The sequence below is a fragment of the Hevea brasiliensis genome, chromosome 15 (genome assembly GCF_030052815.1).
Source record: "Hevea brasiliensis isolate MT/VB/25A 57/8 chromosome 15, ASM3005281v1, whole genome shotgun sequence".
Classification (NCBI taxonomy): Eukaryota; Viridiplantae; Streptophyta; class Magnoliopsida; order Malpighiales; family Euphorbiaceae; genus Hevea; species Hevea brasiliensis.
This window is the reverse complement of record NC_079507.1, coordinates 63,600,934-63,623,035: the sequence shown is the minus strand read 5'-3', so window position 1 is coordinate 63,623,035 and position 22,102 is coordinate 63,600,934. Positions and strand designations below refer to the sequence as shown.

At 38.3% G+C, this 22,102-nt stretch overlaps 4 protein-coding genes and 1 pseudogene across 5 annotated transcripts; 4 read left to right on the top strand and 1 right to left on the bottom strand.

Annotated features, from left to right (window-relative positions):
* The first annotated feature begins 5,069 nt into the window (after nucleotides 1-5,069).
* Nucleotides 5,070-5,669, top strand: LOC110654204 (uncharacterized; annotated as a pseudogene).
* Nucleotides 5,670-6,599: 930 nt separating this feature from the next.
* Nucleotides 6,600-7,829, bottom strand: LOC110654205 (GDSL esterase/lipase At1g23500-like). Its single transcript, XM_021810123.2, has 4 exons — nucleotides 7,586-7,829; nucleotides 7,341-7,471; nucleotides 6,995-7,225; nucleotides 6,600-6,857 (listed from the first exon to the last, which is right to left on the bottom strand). The coding sequence occupies exons 1-4, from the start codon at nucleotides 7,827-7,829 to the stop codon at nucleotides 6,600-6,602; spliced, it is 864 nt and encodes a 287-aa protein (XP_021665815.2).
* Nucleotides 7,830-9,944: 2,115 nt separating this feature from the next.
* Nucleotides 9,945-10,595, top strand: LOC110654208 (uncharacterized). The gene has a single exon (XM_021810125.2). The coding sequence runs from the start codon at nucleotides 9,945-9,947 to the stop codon at nucleotides 10,593-10,595; it is 651 nt and encodes a 216-aa protein (XP_021665817.2).
* A 971-nt stretch (nucleotides 10,596-11,566) lies between these two features.
* Nucleotides 11,567-13,602, top strand: LOC110654230 (uncharacterized). Its single transcript, XM_058136629.1, has 3 exons — nucleotides 11,567-12,306; nucleotides 12,926-13,043; nucleotides 13,142-13,602. The coding sequence occupies exons 1-3, from the start codon at nucleotides 11,687-11,689 to the stop codon at nucleotides 13,358-13,360; spliced, it is 957 nt and encodes a 318-aa protein (XP_057992612.1). The 5' UTR covers nucleotides 11,567-11,686; the 3' UTR covers nucleotides 13,361-13,602.
* Nucleotides 13,603-17,270: 3,668 nt separating this feature from the next.
* Nucleotides 17,271-21,577, top strand: LOC110654231 (BES1/BZR1 homolog protein 4). Of its 2 annotated transcripts, XM_021810145.2 has the most exons (3): nucleotides 17,738-17,883; nucleotides 18,383-18,479; nucleotides 20,406-21,577. In XM_021810145.2, exons 2-3 carry the CDS (start codon nucleotides 18,450-18,452, stop codon nucleotides 21,189-21,191), a joined length of 816 nt encoding a protein of 271 aa, XP_021665837.2. In that variant the 5' UTR covers nucleotides 17,738-17,883; nucleotides 18,383-18,449; the 3' UTR covers nucleotides 21,192-21,577. The 2 variants fall into 2 exon arrangements, with proteins under 2 accessions (XP_021665836.2, XP_021665837.2); XM_021810144.2 differs by lacking the exon at nucleotides 18,383-18,479 and having other exon boundaries at nucleotides 17,271-17,883.
* The last annotated feature ends 525 nt before the right edge of the window (nucleotides 21,578-22,102 follow it).

Below are 22,102 nucleotides of genomic sequence, written 5' to 3'. Positions count from 1 at the left end.
CAGAAATCTGGACAGGAGAGTCCTGTTTGTGCTGCACATAACATACTGATACAAGGCCATGAGTGGGAACTCTATCCCTGTGGAATAGAGAGTAACCATGCACTAGAGGAGCCATAGTTCTTCCAGGATGAGTTCTCTATCAGGATGGATATTGAAACAGGTGAGGAAAGGGTTATCAGGGATAAAAATAGATGAGGATGGGAGCAACCCTCTCAGAGTGCTTCTGGCACTTAGATAGTGGAACAGATGATCCCTTGCAAACTTAGCCATTTTTGTGATAGGCTGGTTTGGTGAGCATCCGGGAGGAAAATGGCAAGGTGAGACTTCTGGCAGACATTTTTCAAGGCTTTGCTATTGTCAATGATATCCTTGAACAACTTCTGTTGCTCGCACATCTTATCTAAGCAAGCCAAAGTCATCTGATGGATCTCTCCAATGGTGATGGCATTCATGGCTCTTCTGGTAGCAGCTATGCTTCTGTGGAGTTCAGGTTGTAATACTTCTGGAAGAGAAGCAATGTATGTATGCCTGAGGTCCCACCTTGCCATCAAATGCAAAGAAAAGAATTGTGAATGCAAGTCAAAAAAGAAGGGACATTATAAGAAGCATTCTTCTGGATTCAAACCCCCTTTCAAACAGAAAAAAGGAAGAAGGCCAATCAGATATTTTCAAAAAAAGAGAACGGGCACAAAGAAGACTGATAGGTGCTACATCTATGGCAATCGAGGTCACTATGCCAAGAACTGCCCTAAGAACCCTAATAAGGCAGTTAAGCTTTTACAACATATACAGCAGGCTTCTTACATCTCTTTGGAGCATGACGATGTTGAATCCTTATTCTCTGAAAAAGATGAACCAGATGAAGATACAGTCTTTGCCCTTGGAGCTGATACTGGTTCAGAACAAGATCACTCTTTCTCTTCAGAAGAATCAGGCTCAGACACTGAAGCCCATTACCCATCTTACCTGGCCCAACATATCCAATCCTCCCAATCAACTCACGGCCCAGACACTATTCCAATTCCTTTAGTCTCGCTTCATATTCTTCCTAGCAAGTATGAACGGCCCATTAGTGTCATTGGTTTCCTAGATACTGGGGCTCACAAAAGTATGATGAACCCAGCCATTTTACCCCCAGAGTACTGGGTCCCTCATGAAGAATACTTCAAGGCAGTAGATGGGAATGTTTTCAAGACTAGCCTCATCACCAAGTATCCCATTGGAATTCAGTTCTTTCCTACTTGTATCCTCTGGACCAGGGTCATCGGGTCAGACCTTCCTGACAAGGATTTGTTGATAGGCTTTAACTTGTATCAGCAAGTGAAGCATTTGAAGATCCTTCCTACGGGATTAAAATATAAAAGGAATTTTCAGCCATTCACTTCTGTTCCAAGATTATATTCTTTGGCTGATGCCTCCGCTGAGTTCCAAGAACACAAGGAGCTCCTCTTGAGATCCTGTGCTGACTCCTATGCACATTTTCACCATCACCACCCCTTGTGGAAAAACTCAGATTTCTTTGTCAATCTCCCACTCAAACTCAATGAGGACATTAACCCAACAAAGGCCTCACACCCAGGGATGAATCCTATAGACTTAGCTTTAGCCCAAGAAGAGTGCAAACAGCTTCTCCAACAAGGTCTCATAGAACCCACTTCCTCTCAGTGGGCCTGCCAGGCCTTTTATATTGAAAAGAGATCTGAACGATTAAGAGGAAAGAAAAGACTTGTCATTGATTACAAGCCCCTCAATCATTTCCTTCAAGATGACAAGTTTCCATTACCAAAACCTAAAGCCTTGTTCACTCAACTCCACGAGGCCCATGTTTTCTCCTAGTTTGATCTTAAAGCTGGATTTTGGCAATTGGGTATTAACCCCTCTGATAGGCCCAAGACCGCTTTCTGCATTCCTACGGCCCAATACCAATGGACAGTCCTTCCATTCGGTCTGAAGACGGCCCCATCAGTTTTCCAAAAGGCCATGACAAGGATATTCGAGCCCATACTCCACAGTGCTCTTATCTACATAGACGATATCCTTCTCTTCTCTAAAGATGTTATGGCCCACAGGATACTTCTCTCTACTTTTCAACAATTGGTGGATCCTATGGAATTATGCTATCTGAAAAGAAGAGCTCATTAGCCCAAACTGATATCGACTTCCTTGGAATGAAGTTTAAAGATGGAAAATACCAACCGGGACCTCACATTACAGAAGAATTACTGAAGTTCCCTGATAAAAACTTGACAGTAAAACAAATACAGCAGTTCCTTGGTATTATCAATTACATCAGGAAGTTTATTCCACATGTGGCTACCCACACCTGCCAACTGTCGAAAATGCTCAAGAAGAATGCTCCACCCTGGAGGGAAGAACAGACATGTGCGGTCAAGACATTAAAAGAAGTGGCTCTAAATCCGCCACCTTTAAAGATTCCCAGCATTGGACACCGAATCCTTCAGACTGATGCTAGTGACACCCACTGGGGTGCAGTCCTCATCGAAGAGATACAAGGAGAAAAGAAAATCTACGGACATGCTAGTGGAGAATTTCCAGAGCCTCAAAAACATTATCATTCGGTCTACAAAGAAATATTAGATGTCAAAAATGGGATAAAGAGATTCGAATTCCATCTCATTGGCCACCATTTCACTGTGGTTATGGACAGCTCATCCTTCCCAAAGGTTCTAGACTTCAAAAACAAGTCTCTTCCTGAACCACAATTACTGAGGCTAAAGGACTGGTTCGCTAGGTATAAATTCACAGTCCAACATGTCAAAGGAAAACATAACTTGGTTCCTGATCTCCTATCTAAGCCCAATAACCTCCACCTCATACAATCTTTCTCTACACTTCCTTTGATCCTTATGGCATCATCATCATCCTCTCCACATACTCCTTCTCCAATACATAATTTCCTTGTTCTTACTCCAGACAGTTTTCCTCCTGGATGCTCACCAAACCAGCCTATCACAAAAATGGCTAAGTTTGCAAGGGATCATCTGTTCCACTATCTAAATGCCAGAAACACTCTGAGAGGGTTGCTTCCATCCTCATCTATTTTTATCCCTGATAACCCTTTCCTCACCTGTTTCAGTATCCATCCTGACAGAGAACTCATCCTAGAAGAACTATGGCTCCTCTGGTGCATGGTTACTCTCTATTCCACAGGGATAGAGTTCCCAATCATGGCCTTGTATCAGTATGTTATATGCAGCACCAACAGGACTCTCCTGTCCAGATTTCTGGAATGGTTCAAGCCCATTTCAACATGGCGCTACAGTCTGAAGCGCATCATAGACACACATGGAATTGAAGACAGGCCCATCAGCACTCAGCTCAATATCAGGACCATGTTCAATATGCACAGGCCTTTCTCTAGAAGGCCCGATGGACTCCTCTGGACCCAAAATACTGAGTACGAATGGAGGACTTATGAGGGATCAATTACTGAAAAGGATGCCATGGGGCCCCTAAGGAAACAACTAGCTGAATATCTCTGCGAAATCAATAGCTATTATTGTTTGGTGCCTCCCCATGTGAATTGTACATCACTTGGGCCCATCCGGTCTCTCAATGACGAGCCCATTGACTGGACCCATCCCATGTGGCAAGATTCTCAGGATCCAATGGACACCGAGTCACGGGATGCCATTCAGAACGTTGACCCACCATCACCTGTACACCGACAGTGGCCAAAGGACTTTTTTGGAATCGACTATGATGATTCTGACTTTGATACTCTTAACCTGTCCACCACCCCATAATAAAAGTAAAAGCTTGTCGGTCAATAATGTAATAAAGTGTCTATCTTATTTTGCTTTATTTAAAGAGTGTCGGTAGTTTTGGAGTGTCGGTAGCTAGTTTCTTACCGGTTGCCTGTATTCCTAAGAGCCTCCAAGTCTATATAAGGAGCTGCTCTCTTCAGTTGTAATCAGACTCAATTTCCCTTTCAATAATATTTTCTAAAGTTTTCTTCTATGGCTTTCTAAACCTTTCTTTTTCTCTCCAAAAACCTTTGAACTTGTATCATACTCTTATAATCAGATATACGTATGCTCTACACTTGCCTCCCTGAGAGGAACCTGTGTATCAGAAATATCTTTGTTATGATATTAGGTGCGACTATCTTGTTATCATATGTATAATGTGCAAACGGGCACAGCCAGTGAGTACCTATGGTCAGTACTAGGGGACCAACTTAAGAGGATATTTGGGCCCTGACTGGACAGGATATCCTTTTCAGTTCAAGTGGTATCAGAGCCTCGTTGAGTTTGGGTTTGCCCTTGAGGTCCCGGATTCGAACGCCTGCCCTGCAAATGTTAAGCACTGCGCGCAAGCGTAGTGTGGTGGGTCAGTACTTGGGGACCGACTTAAGAGGATATTTGGGTCCTGACTGGACAGAATATCCTTTTTAGTTCAAGTACAGTGGTATTCTACCAACTTCGGGGAAAGCTTGCAGCTTGAACAGTTGAGCCGTTTTGATTCTAGAGCCCAAGGATGTGAAACCCATATCTTGCAAATGGGTTTACAAGATAAAGACCCGGCTAGATGGATCAATTGAGAGAGCGATCTTGGGCACTCTTGCTAATTCACAGCTGCTATAAAATTTGCTACTTTCAGAAATCTTCGGCTACGAATTCAAGAAACGCAGGTAAGCATTTCATTAGCCTTTCAAAGTGTGGTGAATTCTGTCTGGCAAAAGTTTTGGTAGAGATTTCATCTTGTTCACAAAATTTAATTGAAGGTTTAAAACAAAGAAAAAAAATTGATGAAATACCAAAAAATTGGGGATTGCTTAATATGAATGGTAACGCGGAAAGACAAGTACAGGAGAAGGGCAATGCCTACTGCTGCATCTAAACCTTTTCTAGGTTTATTTACTTCAATTTTGCGTCAGAGAATGATATCAAATTGCATCATATAGTGTAGAACTTCGTAAAGAGCCCCAATCCTAATGAGTGTTTTTTGTGCTTTGGCTGAAATTTCCTCCATTTGAAATTAATTTAAATGAATCTCTTTTCTTAAATTCTAATTGTTTGCATTTTGCAGTGAAGCCAGTCTGATATAAAGTGGCATCCAACTATGCTTCGTGCAAGCACTCTGTTGAAGAGTCTTACCATGACATTCTATCTGTGAAAGAAGATGCAAGCCTTGAAGAAATCCGTACTAGCTATAGATTGGCCATCCTTAATTATCATCCTGATAAATTGCATAACTCATATCAGTCATCTGATGCTCAAAATGAGTTGCTAGATGGATTTTTGAAGGCACAAAAGGCTAGGGAAATCCTTAGCAATTCAAGTTCACGTGCAGTTTATGATATTGAGCTACGAGCTTCAAGAAAAGATACAGGAGTTGCATAAGATGTGAGTTTAGAGGACATGATGATTGAGGATGGTGGAGAAATCTTGGGGCTCTTTTATCAATGCTGATGTGGTGTTCATTTCTCTGTTGATTCTTCGGAGTTGGGGAATATGGGATAGACATTGTTGAGTGATGAAAATAAGATATCATTTGGAATATAGCAGATGCTTTAGCTTCAGTTGTTCTTCCCTGTGGTTTGTGTTCATTGCAAGTTCATCTATTGATTAATGCAGACATTAAGGTTCTAATCAATGACAATCTGCAATTTTGAGATAATCTTATTTTTAGTATTCTTGGCTTGATTCTTTGTTGCTTGGGTTAATTGCTTAGGAGTCACTTGAAAATATCCCTTGTTAGACCCAAGGTCTACAGGGAAAACACATATTTTCTGAATTGAATTGAAATTGCTATTTATATGATAATTAATGGCTTCAAAATTTGTTCATCTTTTATAGTATATTTTTATTCATGTTATAGTTTAATTTGGTAGATGAAGATCCCCTAATGTGTGCAGACCAACCAGATAGACTATACATGATTAGCTTAATTCTCATTAACTTAGTTTGCCCTATATGGGGTGAAGTCTCTAGGCCTGATGGATATGTACTACATATATTACTGATTTAGAGACGTTAGTAAGGATTTCATGACTACCATATCAGATTTCTTCCCTTTTGCATGATTAACTATAGCTAATTCTTAATGCTGCTGCATGCCTATTTAGTGCCAATCCTTCAATACCAAACACGGATACCCTTGTTACTTAGAAGTTCCTTTAAAAAGCCTTTCATCTTACTTGCTGGATTTGGAAACTGCTATTGCAAGGGGACACATAACTGATAGGAAAATTACTAACTGATTCTTTCCCACTTTAGCAATTGCAGTGGAGAGTGACAAAACCATAACATCTATGAAAAACAACTTTTCTTTTCTTTTCTTTTTTTCTAATAAAATTGCTGTAGATCAGGAGAAGCTGTTTGCATACTTCAGGAGGGTCTGATTGGCAATGATCCTGTATGCTCTTTCACTAGGATGAGCAGGATCCCAAAACACATAAGTTGATGGGAAGGCGCATGATAATATACCTTGACAACAACACCCAACATTGACTACTTGAAAACCTGAAATAATTGATGATAATACCATTCTCAACGATGCTAATAGAAATAAATATTAAGGATGTGACTGATCAAAACTTCTAAACAGCCATAATTAAGAAGTGTATTACTTAATTAATTACCTGATTTTTGTGGGTTTTGGATTAGATCAAGAAGAGGACTGTAGACGTCAAGATAGAATATTTTGGCTTCAGACAGGCTGTTGTTAAGGGCGCTAAGCTCAGATGATAATTTGGAATTGAAAATTTGTGCTGCTTGGTTGACTGTCTCTGCACACAGAATCCCTCCCACTGTAGCTCTTGCTGCTGGTAGGCATCCCAATGGTAGTGTACCCATAAATGCAATCCTTCGTGCACCCAACCCATATAAATCCTTCAATTATTACCCAATATTAGTGAAAAACCATGAATTTCTATGATCTTGTCATTGATTGAAGTATCTATCCATTTTCTTCTTCTACTGAGATTGACATTAATAATTCAAAAGACTGAAAAATAGTAGGTGCGTACCTTGGTGAAATTAGAAGCCAATGTAACCAATAAAGAAGTGTAAGAAGAAACGGCAAATTGAGATCGGAGACGGAGACTGTAATAGGTAATTGCAATATCATCATTGCCAGAAGACACAAGAAATAAGGCATTGGATATAATGGCATTTGATTTCTCCTTTCCAACAACAGCTTCAAGCTTTGTTATGTATTGTTTGAAGAGATGGAGCTGATCTGATACTGAAAGAACCGACTGATCATACCAATCCAACGAATGAAAAGCAAAAAAAATTTAAACTACTAAGCATTAGCTATATAAACAAGAAACGTAGATTAGAAAATGAAAGAAAATTTTGAAATATTAACACCTGAATTCTTGCTGTTAGGGAATCAAGACCCGAACCACCAGAAGCAAAGCAAACGCCTGTAGAAAGATCTGCATCTTTCAGATTACGATCAAGATATGCTGGCAGGATGTCTTTAATTCCAAGTCCTTCGACTGCCAACGAAACAAAAAAATTAACAGACCTACAGGTGATAGTTGTTGCTGATTCTTTTGATGTCGAGTTTATATCTTTTATCAGTAAATATAAACTATCAGAAGAGTTATTACCTATCAAGTCCGAGAAAACCTTTCCATCACCGAATCTTCCTGTTGGTAATCCTCCTGGAAAATTCCTTCCATATGGAGGGAAGTTGCATTTGGTCATTGTATTGAGATTGTTGTTATTGCCTGTGTCCAATATTGAATCTCCAAATGCTATAACTGCTGAAATTGTCCCATTGGCACATTCAGTGCTAGATAATGTGCTAAAGACATAAAGAATGAACAAAATACTTGTGGACCAAGTTGTCATCTCGAGTAGCCCCAATTTTCTCTACTGATACTATGCTGTCAATTCCAATTGGATTTATTTATTTCCTGCTTGAATATTGACGTTCTCAAGTAATTTATAAAGTTCTCCAAGTGTAACTTTCAGATTCGCAATGCATTTATTTACTAATTAATACATTTATTCACTAATTACTTCCATTGTGTTTCATTGTTTCAGTTTTTATAACTGTCAAGTTATACATCAGATTTTCTCCGATCTCGTTTTCATAACTATCAAGTTATACCCCAGATTTTCTCTGATTTTCTCTAATCTCGGTAAATCTGTATATGGATTCCTTTGATTCTATCGTATTTATGAGATTCCTTTTCTTTTTCTTTTTCTTTTTTTGCTTTTCCTATATATTGGGTTACGTCTTGCACCGAGTTACAGGTATTTTGGGTGTCTTTCACTTATGGATGAGGAGGAATCTGAGTTGGTTGTGGAAGCGGCTATTGTTCATAATGAGATAGAGGTGCCTGATAATCTCTTTGCGGGTCGCTTTCTTACTGATCGAGTGATTAATTTCGGGGGCTATGAAGGCTGTTTTAGCTAATCTATGGAGGCCAGTGCGAGAAACTCGTGAAAAGAGAAAATATGGAAAACTGAATTGTGTTATTGATTGTTAATTACATCTATATATATACTTTAGCACATGTCCAATCATAAAAGGACAACTCAGCCTAATAGTTTTAGCAAACTCTAGCTAACTAACCAACTTGTATAGCAAATCTCCCGCCTCCTCTGTTCTACTCTGTTTCTAGAACTTTTCTGGATAACTTGTATTCTTCATAGTGAGAGGAGTCTGTATAAAAGAGATTGCATCCCAACGCTTTCTCTTTCAACTCTTTCATCCGGTGGATTTGAATAGATTTAGGGAGGGTGGTCCTTGGTCCTTTCACAATCAACTTTTGCTTTCTCATATGTTGCAAGCTGGTGATGATCCATTACAGGTATTTAGATCATGCTGAATTCTGGGTTTAGGTGCGCGATCTGCCCATTGGGTTCCATTCAGAAGCTGTAGCTACTCAGTTGGGTAATTTCATCAGCCAGTTTTCAGACTATGACATGCGAGTGGACATGGGCTCTTGCAGAAACTTTATGAGTATAAGAGTTTCTGGAGATGTTCGAAAGCCTCTGAAGCGGTGGAAAAAGTTAAGTAGGTCAGGACAGGAGTGGTTCCTTGTCAAATTCCGCTATGAATGCCTAACAATCTTTTGCTTTCTATGCGGTTGTTTGGGAAATTCTGAGCAATTTTGTCACATCCTTTTCTCTGGAGATGTTTCATCTGTCCAGCGAGGATGGGGTTATTGGTTGAAGGCGGCGATGCGACAACCATCTTTTTCCGGGGACAAATGGCTGTGAGATAGCTTTGGTTCTTTGATTGCTAGATCAATGGCGGAAATTCAGCGTATGGCTATGACGGGAAAGACAATATTAGTTGTGGATCCCTTGCATATTTTTATTGGAAAGAATAAGGAGTCAACCATGCAATTCCCATGCCAACTTGTGTGGATGAGGTTTTTAGATCTAAAGTAACTTCTTCAGATTTGGGCCATAACTTGGACTCTCATATTAGTGAAAATGAAGGACCTTTAGTTGAAGATAATGAAGATAATGTTTTGGACGTGGACGAAGGAAAGAAGCGGCAGCGTTTATCTACCTCTGCTCTGCAGAAGTCAAGCTGTCTTGCTCATAACGAGATTGTTTCTTCTACTCAAGAATTTATTCCTAACTTTTCTTTAGCGGCGGGACCTATGAATTAGGCTTGCCGAGAGTCATGAATTGTCTAAGTTGGAACTATCGAGGGCTTGGCAACCCTATTGGCAGGCAGTGTTAGCTTTTAAAGAGTTGTTAAAATGTAATAAGCCGTCTATTGTTTTCCTTGTTGAAACATTGGTTCATGCTAACAAAATAGAGGAACTTCGTGTGTTGTTTGGCTATGATGGTTGTTCTTGCATTGATGGAATGGGTTGAGGGGAAGGGTTGGCCTTGTTGTTGTAGAATTTTAGCTCTGTTCAGATTTTGGCTTCTTTTCTAATCATATAGATGCTATTATTTCTAGTTCTAGAGATAATGTGTGGAGGATGACGGGCTTTTATGGGGTTTCCTAAGAGAAGTAAAAGAAAGAACTCTTGGAATTCACTTTCTCCGCTTGCTAGTATTTCTCCCTTACCTTGGTTGTGTATAGGAGATTTCAATTATCTTCTTTATGTGTCAGATAAGAGGGGTGGTGCTGAGCATCCTATGAGTCTTTTAGATGGTTTTCGTGATACAATTGATCGTTCTACCCTTATCGACATTCCTCTATGTGGGCATCAGTTTACTTGGGAGAGGAGTCGGGGGTCAGATAGGTGGATTCAAGAAAGGCTTGGTAGGGCTATGGCTACAAAAGATTGGATGAGCTTATGGCCGAGGCATAAACTTTTCAGTCTTGTTTCTACGGTATCGGATCATTCCTCTGTTCTTCTAGTTCTGGATTATGGCAGTTGCTCTTATGGTGAGAAGAGGTTCAGGTTTGAAAATGCTTGGCTAGCTAACTCAAACATCCATCTTGTTGTTGAGGAGAGTTGGTCAGCTTCCCCTTCTTTTGATCTCTTGTCGCATATAGAGAGGTGTGGTAAGGCTTTGCACGAGTGGGGAAGACGTTTAAATGGGAATCAGCTTAGTAGAATTCAGAATAGTATGGATGAAGATTCGATTGCTCAGTTTGTCACGTTGCAAAATGATCTCAATTCTCTTATTTCATGAGAGGAATTGTATTAGCAAAGTTCAAAAGTTTTCTGGTTACAGCGTGGTAACACTCATTATTTTCACTCTCAAGCTTCCGACAGCAGGTGCTCTGACTTTATGTTTGGCACTGTATTTGGATGGTTAAACTGCTTTGCTTTTTTTAATAAAAAAATTATTTTAAATGATGTTAAAAAAAATAATTTAAAAAAAAATTATTTTATTATTTTAATAATTTTATAATTAAAATTTTTAATATTTTTTAATTAATATATTTTAAAAAATCATTTTTTTTTTCAACAGTAATTTTAATGACAAATGACAAATAGACCCTTTATCGTAGCTTTACAAGTTTCCAAGAGGAGATGACATGATAATTTTACTAGCATGAGTAGGATGGTTCTTGAGGCATTTAATGATAATTTTTTCGGCCCATGTTGAAAATTATAGCGATGTAGTGGATTTGCTAACTCATAGGGTCTCTTCAGATGATAGTAATTTTCTTATACCTCCTTTTCAAATACACCCAAATGAATCTACATGGCTGATGGTGTGAATCTAACTTTCTCTTAAAAATTCTGGTCTGTTATTGAATAGTTATCTCTTTTACACAATAATTTTTTTTAGCACAATTTCAGCACCAATTGGCAATTTTGAGCAACTCAATTTCTTGGGTTTATGATATCTAACGCTTTTACAAGGCAAGTTCCTGGTATTTTTGCATTCCTTCCCGAATTAGAGATGTTAGATCTTTCTTCCAATGATTTCAGTGGCCAATTTCCCTGTTTTTCTTCATTCCGATAAGTTGTGGCAATCTTACTGAAATCATTTTCAAGATTATTAAATTATTTTTAGGGTTATTAAATTACTGAATTTAAATTTTAATTGAAGTTAAATAAAAAATATTTGCAATAATAAGATTAAAATATTTATTAGATAAATTAAACCCTTACGAATTTTTTATAGCTTATATTATTTTTGAATAAATATTAATTATATTACCCTGATTTGTTCGCTGCAGCTCTCTGTTCTTCAAGGCCTCACTTTTCACCTCCTCTAAAACCCACCCTAAATCCTCAACTCCCTTAAGCACCCAAATCATCATTAATGCGATGTCTCTCTTCAGAGCCCTCCTTCTCAGTCCCCAAAACCCTCTCTTCAACTCTCGCAAACCTTTCTCCTCCCCTTTCCGATTTGCTATCTGCAGAACCCTTGCTACTTCCTCCTCTCCCCAACTCGAACCCGATACTCAAACTGAACAAAACAAAAAGCTTAGCCTTGTATTTCAAGAAGCAGTAGGTTTATGTGAAAAAACGGAACCGGACATCGAAAATGAAAGCCAAAGCAATGGGGTGAAGAAGAAATTATTGGAGCTAGAGAGAGAAGTGAGGGATTTAAGAGAAGCAGATTCGAAGAACGACGAAGGAAATCGGAATGTGAAGAAAATTGAAACAGGGAAACGCAAGAGTTTGTATGCGATGTTTACAGGAGAGAAACTTGGAGAGAAAATGGAAACGCAGAGAAGGGAGTCGGAAGGACCCAGGGTTTTTAAAGAGTTTTCGCCGGATATGAAAATGTTAGTGAACCATTTGTACCAGCATGGTTATTTTAAGGATGCTAATTTTTTGAGAAGGGGTGAGCTAGATTTTAGTTGCTTTTATGATAGTTATGGTAGGGATTATATCAAGTATGCTGCAGAGAAGTTTGGCCAGGATCAGCAAGAAATTGCTAAGTAAGTTGCTTTCTGGGTTTTCTTTTCTTTGATACTTTTTCTGATATAATCGTGTCTATTTGTGATTCTTTATTTTTATTTGTGGTTAATTCCTTATTTGGAAGGAAAAGTAATGATAGGGAATATCTTGAAGGAAGGGTCTTATTAACAAAGCTGAAATTGCTAATGGTAAAATTTGAGGCTATATCTATAGTTTAAACTTATGATTTCACAACTTCCATTAGTTTTAAGCTGGAAGGATCTCCAGTAAATCTTGTGCTTCTTATTTTTTGTACTTAAATGGGTAATGATTGTTTCTTTAAAAAACCTGATTCTTGGAGTTTCAACGTGAGATTGGATAATCTGTGCATGCAAATGACAGAAATGGCTTCTACAGGTATCTTACAAATTCAGCCTTCTTGTGATAGGCTAAAAATGGTCTCCTCTGACTTGTTTGGGATTTTTTTTTTTCCCATCATGAATCTGAGAACCATAAATAGAGAAATGTGGTTATATTTATTTGTTTTGTTGTTCAACCTTGCGTGTTAGTTGTGTGAATGTTGGTTTTCCCTCTGCTCCCTCCTTATTGTCTGTGTTCTGTTTAGAGTTTAATATTACAAGCTTAAACCTTGGTTTACAGATGGTTGTCAGGCAGTGACTTGAAAAAGTTGGCCCTCTTTGGTTGTCCCTCGCTTACAAAAAAGAATGTTTTCTCTGCTAAAAGATTGCGCAATTATTTTGAAATTAAAGAGGACACTGTAAGCCATCCAATTATCCGATTGATATCATATTTGTTGCAGGACTCAAATTCAAAGATCATAATTTTACTTCATTGTCATGTATATGCTCTTCTCAGGTATGTGGTAAATGTGTCTTGAAAGATTCATGTAAGTTCGTGAATCAGAGTGTATGGAAAGGTGATTACAAGACTTTGAATTTAGCTGTTGTAATGCGGGTCATCACTTTATATGCTTTGGAGGAAGTGCATCCAGAGTTGCCAGTGCCAGATGAGATAAAGGCCTCTGTCAGCCGGTTGCTAAACGAAGTTGTAAAGTTGAGTGAAACTATATCATGAGGCTACACGCATAGACCCAGATGTGAGTGCTTTCAACTAATCATCATTGTAATTTCTCTTATGATGGCTACACATTTGATTTTGCTGCAATCATTTTTACACCATCATTATGTGTATAAATTATTAAGCTATTTTGGACTCGTTAAGCATATTTACAAGCATGAAGTGAACCAGGGTAGGGATTGTTGATGTAAACTGGGAATCTGATTAATGACTGGTTTGATGTGATCTGGTTATTTTTAGTTGATTCTTCTATTTGTTATTTAAAAAAAAAAAATAAATGTGATTTATTTTTTTTTTCCCCAAAGATAGATGGTATTGCAGCCCTCAATTGGGCAAAGAAGAGATTAGAAAATTGACTGGGGTCAAAGAATTACAATAGAAGGAATCATCATGCGAGCACTTCTTTGCTAGAGTGTGCGCTGCTGAATTACTTATCCTATTTACATGAACAAAGGAGCTCCTATAAAATTGAGAAATTAAATGCAATACATCTTGCATGATTCCATCAATAGACAGCAAGCAAGTGGAACTTTTAGTTGCGTGGATGACCGCTAGAGAGTCCCTTTCGAAGATAACTTGCTTAAAACCTCTGGATTGAGTCAACAAAACTGCCTCCTTGCAAGCAAGTGCTTCTAAGGATAGGGTTCAATAATGTCGAGAAATCTAATGCGTTTGCATCCCATTGGTAAGCTAGCCGAATCTATGGCTAATACAGCCACTGCACCATATTTCCTTGTTTTATCAACAACCTCATCGAAGTTAATTTTGACAATGCCTTGAGGTGGAAGTGACCAGGTAATTGAAGGATGATGGTTGTCCTTTCACTGCTGGGAAGGTAATTCTATAGCAGAGGAAAATTCATCCAAACAGGCAAGTGCTGCTGAAATTAGCTCCTTATGCTGGAATTAGCTTGGTTTCCAAAAATGAATTGGCTGCGACTTTTCCAAGTACTCCACGAAAGGAATACCATCATCACCACATGATCCTGAGCTTGTTCAACACCTCGAAGAGTAGAAGTAATTTCAAGCCAGCAATCTAGTGAAGATGTCCATGTGGATGAAAGGATCGAAGCATCAATGGAGAAGAGAGACAAATCTTTTTAGCTTTTCGACATCTGAAAAATAGATTTTGCACAGTTTCCAAATTCCCACAGAATTTACATTCTTTAGGGAATGAAGGAATCAAGCTATTGATTTTGGCATTCGTCGGCGAACGCCCTCTAAAGAATTTCCAAAGGAAATGGCCAACTTAGGGGGTAACTTGAGCTTCCAAACATCTTTCCAAATTTGTATATTAATTCGGTAGGATTTAGTTATAGGACCTGCACCATCAGATTGAGTCCGATATAAATGCAAGTTACATGCCACCCAATAACCCAACTTGACTGAGTATTCACCAAAATTAGTAAAATGCCATACCAGTTTGTCCTCCCTCAGGAAAAATTCTAATCGAAATAGAAAGAATATTACTAACCTCCTCTTCTTCAAAAACGGCTCTAAGCCTTTGATTGTTCCATGATGAAGAACTACTGTCCATCAATTGTGAAGGCCAAACAATGGAAGTATCGGCATTCTCTTTGACACTATGCTCACTGGGGATAGAGTTGGGAATCCATTTGTCAACTTTATAGAGTATAGCGTGACCATCATTAAATTGCCATCTAACACTTACCTGAAGGATTTGTCCATCCCAAAGCAAACTTGGCCAAGGCCATGAGGGATGAGGACCCTCCTTAGCTTGAAGAAAGGAAGAAAAAGGAAAATACTTCCCCCAGCAACCAGAGATTCAAGATTTGTTAAAATATGCTATCCTTGCTTGGCTAATAAAGCCATGTTAAAGAGTTCTAGATCCTTGAATCCTAGATCACCTTGAAGTTTTGGATTACAGATCTCATCCCATAAATTTTAGTGAATCTTCTTCTCTTGGTCTTTTTGTCCCCATTAGAAATTAGAAATCATGCTATTAATATCTTTACAAAGAGTGAATGGAAGTTTGAAGCGTGACATAGCAAAAACAAGAATAGCTGTGGCCATTGCTTTAATTAGATTCTCCTTTCCCTCTTGAGATAGCAACTTTTCCTTTTACCCTGGTATCTTGTTCTGAATTTTAGCTTTCATAGATTCAAAGGTCTGAGAATTAGAGAGGAAGATGACAGTAAGCAATCTCAAAATTTTTTCTTGACCACCTGAATTAGGCACTTGAAGCATTGATGAAATATGCCTCCTGATATCCCCAGGATTATTAGGACGGAAAAATAGAGCCGATTTGCTAAGATTCAACGTTTGACCACTCGCCAATGCATAATTGAATAGGATGCTTCTAATTTTGTGAGCTTCTGAGCTGGTGGCCTTAGAGAAAATGATAGAATCATTTGCAAACAACAAATGCTTCACCGAGGGATTATTTTTCGACTTGGATATCCCTTGAAGATTAGATGCCTTCAATAAGTGAGAGGGCCCTTCTGCACAAAAAAGAAACAAATTGGGTGAGAGGGGATCTCCTTATCTCAACCAGAGGGATGGTTTGATGAACTCCATTTTGTGGCCATTAATTTGAAAGGAATAAGATACTGTAGTAATATACTCTATAATCTAGTTAATCCAAATATCATGAAAGCCAAAGCAAGTTAACATATGCTTAAGATAAGATCATTCCACACATAAATAAACTTCGATAATATCCAACTTCAAAGCTAAGCCATAATTTCTACCTTTTCTCCTTAGTTTTAAGTTATGCATAATTTCATGGCTTATAAGAATATTGTCAGAGATGAGTCTGCCCTTAGTAAAAGTTTTACCAAGTCTTGTTTAAAAACACGATATCCACAGATTTTAATTGCTTAATTTTAACGCTAGTGCTTTTCGAATGGATGGGTTTATCGAGTGTCAAAACATAAGAAATAGTTATAGGCACTAATAAATGAAGAATTCCCATTTTTATTTTAGCATATTGAAAGTAAGGAACAGTAGGATCCTAGGAGGTCTCCAGAGTCTTAGTCTTCAGAAGTCTGCAGCCAAATATAGATTCTGAGTCTTCCATACATTTGGAAATTGAACACAAAATAGTTGTGCCAAAGGGTATCCAGGGCTTGCAGCTAAGGGTGGACTTGGGAGATCATTATTCATCTTGTAATCGATGGTTTAGATTTCTAAAATAGTTTTGGTTTAATTGATTTTCGATTTTTTTAGATAAAATCGATTAATGTTATTAATCATCCCTAATAAGGAGGCTTCATGCTCAATATATTGGCTTCAGATATTCACAGGACTCTCAATTTAAATGTGATCTGTGTAATTCGGCTTTGGGCTTCCCTTTGAAGCCTGTTTTATTAAAAAATCATCCTAACTTCCAAAAAAAAAAAAGACAGGTTCTTTGTGGGACCAGCTATGAATTTTGTGCTCCACGTGGCTGTTGCCTGTGCCTTGGTTCAGTAACGGTCTCCGTGGTGCGACTGGAGACTGACCTTGCAAGTGTTGGGCTCGGCTCAAGACATCGGCTTGCACATCACACTAACTGTGCATTAACAGCTACTACATTAGCTCATCAATAATTAAAATACAATAATTAAATTACAAATGATCTGAATACATTTAATTAAAGATTTTAAAATATTTCAGATTGGCCGACAGCTTAATTAAATACGCGGTTTTAACATTTCAATTACTTTATTTTTAGATTTTTATTTTCATAACTAAATATATTAACACCTTAAATAAAAAAAATTAAATGAAATTAACTTTTTATTGCAAGGAAAGGAAGCACAATGAATCCAGTGAATTTCAAAAAGGAAAAAATACAGTAAATTCCGCGCATGATAATGGCAAACTTGTAAAATTGGATACTCATCAAGGGCAGTTAGAATCGTCAAACATATTTAGCTGACAATCATCTCATGCTTTGATTTCCTGTCTCTACCTTCCTTTTCCCGGGTTTAATCATGCACCACTCCCGGGTCACTCGCGGGTCACTGGCGGTTTCCCAGTCTAGCCCCCTCCATTAACTGATCCCTCTCCTTGAATTTCCATATTCATGGATCTGATCATCTGATCACTTCAATCTCTTTCAAATACTTCAACCCATATCCTTTTGCCTGGTCCAATGGCCCTAAAGCTGCAACTTTACCTCCTCAAGGCTGCAAATTTTTGGGTTTCCGACACTAATTCTATGTTTAAACGATAACCCTTGTTAGCCAAATGAAGGCTTAGTTGATTCTTGCTCAGTTCTTCAAGAATCAGCAGATGATAGATAGAGATTATTTATTTATTTCCTGGAATTTGGAGGCGGTGGTGTCTAGCTGAGGGACTATGACTTCCGGGACTAGGTTACCAACATGGAACGAAAGAGAGAACAACAAGAGGAGAGAAAGGAGAAGGAGAGCAATAGCAGCAAAGATCTTCGCAGGACTAAGAATGTACGGTAACTATAAGCTTCCTAAGCACTGTGACAACAACGAGGTCCTCAAAGCACTCTGCAACGAGGCTGGTTGGACCGTTGAGCCCGATGGCTCCACCTACCGTAAGGTACTTCTGAAATTTTATTTCCCTTTTTTGCGATGTTTTCAGTTGCATTTTGCTTCTTTTTTTTCTTGATTATGGAAGCAGCATGACAGAAATTTCTCCAATTGTTGATTTCGGTAATCACCAAAGCCTGTTCTTGCACTAGTTAGCTGCGAATTGCCCCAACCTTCGGCGCATATTAACAGTGGCCGGTTACTCTCCGTTAACATGTGCCGGTGGGGGTGCGCATGGTAGCTGGAGGAGCGTTACTCATATTTTTTGGTCTTTCTGAGTGATAGGTGGCGTTAGATGTGTGATTTGCGTTTCTTTTATTGGTTTCTTTTTGTATTATCGGCGTACTTTAGATCTGGTCAGCTTTGTTGTTCTTTCATGAGCTTTTTTTCTGTGTTGTTTGCGTGGTGATGTCACTTCTCTTTCTCGCGTGAACCGTAAGATTCTTTTTCTGTATGCTTCTTTTAACTCTAGTTGATCTGAAATGGAACATGGACCATCTTCGTTTCAGATCTCGAGCAAAAGACTAAGAAATCCTTAACAGTGCCATTGGTTGGTAACATGGGGATGATGAATTGATGATGTCCAAGGGTGCTTTTGACAGAGAAGTGAAAGTACTCTTTCACATTGCACTCTCTCTCTATTTGATATATTTTGGTGTTTTTGCTTTATTCGTTGCAAAAGTAAGAGACTTTTTCTTTTTGGTTCGGTTACTGTTCACTTTCATATTTGGGAGGCATATTTTTTGTTTGTTTTGTGGTCATGTAATTGAGTAATGATAAATTGATGATGCAGTTCCTTGGAAATTTTATTATTTTGGGGGGCCATTTGTTGTGCATTACTTCTTAGTTAGTAAAACTGCTTTTTCAAAAAGTGCCCTTTTATATTGTTTGAAAAAACTTGGTATTTAGTTGTTTTGGAGTTATTATAATTAAAATATTTTTAAAATAATTTTCATTGTCTCTAATCAAGCTGATGTTTTTCGTATCAGCCGTCCTAACGATAAACTTATGATAAACCATAAATGGTTACTGTTGGTTACTAGGATTATACAAATTAAATAGTTTTCTTCAGGGTCTAACACTAGTATCCTTTTCTCTTATGATAAACTTAGAACAAATAGTATAATGATGATGTTATTTCTTAAGTAAACTTGGTCTCTAAAGCATTGGTGCATGATGTATGTATCAATTTGTGTTGTGCTATGGAATATTCTTTTTCAGTGAATTCAACTGGGGATCGTGGTTTCCTTCCCAAATTACAAGGCTAAAGTTGTCTTCCTGCTCTGATTTGTTTTGAAGCAATGGGAAAGCGCAGTGGGATTTAGTTGTGTGTTTTTCTTGTGCAATTCATGGAGAGTTATGGTGATCATATTAAAAGGGGACGAAATTATAACTAATCACAAGAACTGTGTCTACTAATTATAATTTTGAGGAAATTGATTTGATAAACTGCTTGACAAAAATACTGGAGAAGATACTGCATCTTGTGCATCCGTTTTTGGTTTTAATCATTACTCCCACACATGAATTTGCTTGCTTTTTTCCTTGGGCTGGTGCAAACTTCATTAACTTTCCAAATCTGTGTTGTGTGTATTAGCTTTGTCTCTCCATGGCTTCTTCTGTTTTCAACTTTTTGTGTTAGAGCTCATACATTGCTTTTATGAGATCGTTACATGAAATGCTGAAAACAGTCGTGTTTGATAGTTGAAGATTCTTGTTTATAGAGTTATCGCTTATCTATGTTGGTGGAGCCAGCATTTGTCAATAATACCTGATATACAGGGGAAGAATGAGGCATTTAACCATAGTATAAACTTGGAATTGTTGCTGAGTCAGTCATTTTATGTACACAATGATATTCTTGAGGTTCTCCCCTGGGGATTTTTAATAGCTCAGGTCTAATAACCATGCATCCAAATGTGGGACTTAAAGCTATGTGTTGAAATATGGTACTAACCTCACATTGTTTTATCTGAGAAAAATTCTGCAAAAGCTGAGGATATGGTTGATATTAGTGGAATTAGAGTTCAAGAGTGATGATCTTTTGATGTTTTATATCAATTTAGATTAGTAGAGTGATTTTCGCCCAGTCAGGGAAAAACCAAAATGATACAAATAAAATTTAGTTATATTCCTGCAAAAAATCAATTGAATAGTCACCATTTTTGCATATTAAAAAGTGCTGACAAACATAGCTGGAGTTAGAAATTTGAGAAACATGATTTTTGATATTCTGTAAGATTATGAAACACTACTTGTCGGGATCCATATTTGAGATGAAAAGCATGAAGAGAAGGTTCTGTAATGAAGATGTCTTTTACATTCTTGTGAGACATTGTTATGCGCTCAGCTTATGTATACAAGGCCAACAAAATCATGACTTCTTAGCCGAATAGCATTTTCCTACTTTCATTCTGTACTGCATCACTTTATGTTGTGGCCTTAAATATATTGGTTAAATTCAAGAGTCATCCCTTCATGACCTGTTGATTCATTTATTTGTGCCTAATCATCATCATTCAATTTTTGCAGGGGTGCAAGCCTGTGGAGCGCATGGATATCATGGGTGGTTCTGCAACAGCAAGCCCATGCTCCTCTTACCAACCAAGTCCTTGTGCCTCCTACAACCCTAGTCCTGCATCCTCTTCCTTTCAAAGTCCAGCTTCATCCTCCTATGCTGCTAATACTAATGCTGACAGGAATTCCCCCATCCTGTGGCTCAAAAACCTCTCATCTGCATCCTCATGTGCATCATCCTCCAAGCTCCCCAATCTCTACATCCATGGTGGATCCATCAGTGCTCCTGTTACCCCTCCTTTAAGTTCTCCAACTGCCCGAACGCCTCGAATAAAAGCTGATTGGGATGACCAATCTGCCTACCGAAGCTGGGGTGGGCAGCATTATTCCTTCCTGCCATCTTCTACTCCACCAAGCCCTGGCCGGCAAATTGTTCCTGATCCTGAATGGTTTGCTGGAATTCGCATCCCACAGGGTGGCCCAAATTCTCCCACATTCAGCCTCGTCTCCTCCAACCCATTTGGCTTCAAGGAAGAGGCTTTAGCTGGTGGTGGATCTCATGGTGGATCCCGTGGTGGATCCTGCATGTGGACTCCTGGGCAAAGTGGGACTTGTTCTCCTGCCATTGCAGCTGGCTTTGATCATACTGCTGATGTTCCAATGTCTGAGGCAATTTCTGATGAGTTTGCTTTTGGTAGCAATGCAACAGGACTGGTGAAGCCATGGGAAGGAGAGCGAATCCATGAAGATTGTGGATCAGATGATCTGGAGCTTACTCTCGGGAGCTCAAGAACCAGGTGACTTGGCATGAACATTTGATCAAATAGATCAAATGGACAATGGATTGCAAAAATGAGAAGTTCCAATGGTCTCCTTAGGCAAATATGAGTTCCATGTTGTACTTTCTGAAGAAAAAATTTTATAAAGGAGATCAAGGTGGGCACCAGCAACTGCTCTCTTTTTAAAGTCCCTTTTCCTTTCTGTTTTACCATATGGATGGTTTTCAAAATGAAGGGTAGTTTCACAACCCTTTCATTAGCCTCTATGTATTCTCTGGGGAGAATTGATGGATTTGTATGGGTTGGCATTGAAATTAGTGTCTAATGACATGAGTCAATTGGATGTAAATCAATGGCCAAACCTACCTTCTGTGAAAATTATAATAGAGTGCGTTTTTACCGTCTTTATATGTTCTTTGGTGTTAACTTGTTTTGTTCATGTTATCTTGCTTCACATCTTTTTCAGCCTATGTTTTTCAGGAGAAAATGGGTTTTGGATAAGTTACAGAAATCACCAATATGATATCTGTGAATTTAACAAATCAACCATCTCGTTTCGATAATTGTATAAATCATTGCTGAAATGAATTTGAACAAGCTATGACTATAATTGTTTAATTTGCTCATAGAAGAGCAAGTTCTAACTGTCTATTTTATTATATTATATGGTTTACTTGCCAAAAAAAATAAAACAAATCATCTTTGTTAATCTCAGTATGGTCTTGTAATTTTCCATATCAGAGGAACTTTAAAGGATACTATTTTAATTTTTCTTTTTATTATTTCATGAGGGATGGATAAGAGTGTGTGCGTTAATGTTGTGGCTTGGTGATCTGCTAAAAAGGGGGGCAATTTTATGCAAGGGTAATGGATGTGGACCTAAGCCCTCACTCTGCCACTGAAATTCTAGAAATTATAATGGCTTCAGGAGTT

Excerpts from the sequence above, each read along its gene's own strand:
- LOC110654205 (XM_021810123.2), bottom strand. The coding sequence starts at position 7,829 with ATGACAACTTGGTCCACAAGTATTTTGTTCATTCTTTATGTCTTTAGC. Across the intron at positions 7,472-7,585 it reads GGTTTTCTCGGACTTGATAG|TCGAAGGACTTGGAATTAAA; the intron begins GTAATAACTCTT and ends TTTCGTTGGCAG. Across the intron at positions 7,226-7,340 it reads CCCTAACAGCAAGAATTCAG|TCGGTTCTTTCAGTATCAGA; the intron begins GTGTTAATATTT and ends TGGTATGATCAG.
- LOC110654208 (XM_021810125.2), top strand. The coding sequence starts at position 9,945 with ATGGGGTTTCCTAAGAGAAGTAAAAGAAAGAACTCTTGGAATTCACTT.
- LOC110654230 (XM_058136629.1), top strand. The coding sequence starts at position 11,687 with ATGTCTCTCTTCAGAGCCCTCCTTCTCAGTCCCCAAAACCCTCTCTTC. Across the intron at positions 12,307-12,925 it reads GATCAGCAAGAAATTGCTAA|ATGGTTGTCAGGCAGTGACT; the intron begins GTAAGTTGCTTT and ends CTTGGTTTACAG. Across the intron at positions 13,044-13,141 it reads TTGAAATTAAAGAGGACACT|GTATGTGGTAAATGTGTCTT; the intron begins GTAAGCCATCCA and ends TGCTCTTCTCAG.
- LOC110654231 (XM_021810144.2), top strand. The coding sequence starts at position 17,668 with ATGACTTCCGGGACTAGGTTACCAACATGGAACGAAAGAGAGAACAAC. Across the intron at positions 17,884-20,405 it reads ATGGCTCCACCTACCGTAAG|GGGTGCAAGCCTGTGGAGCG; the intron begins GTACTTCTGAAA and ends CAATTTTTGCAG.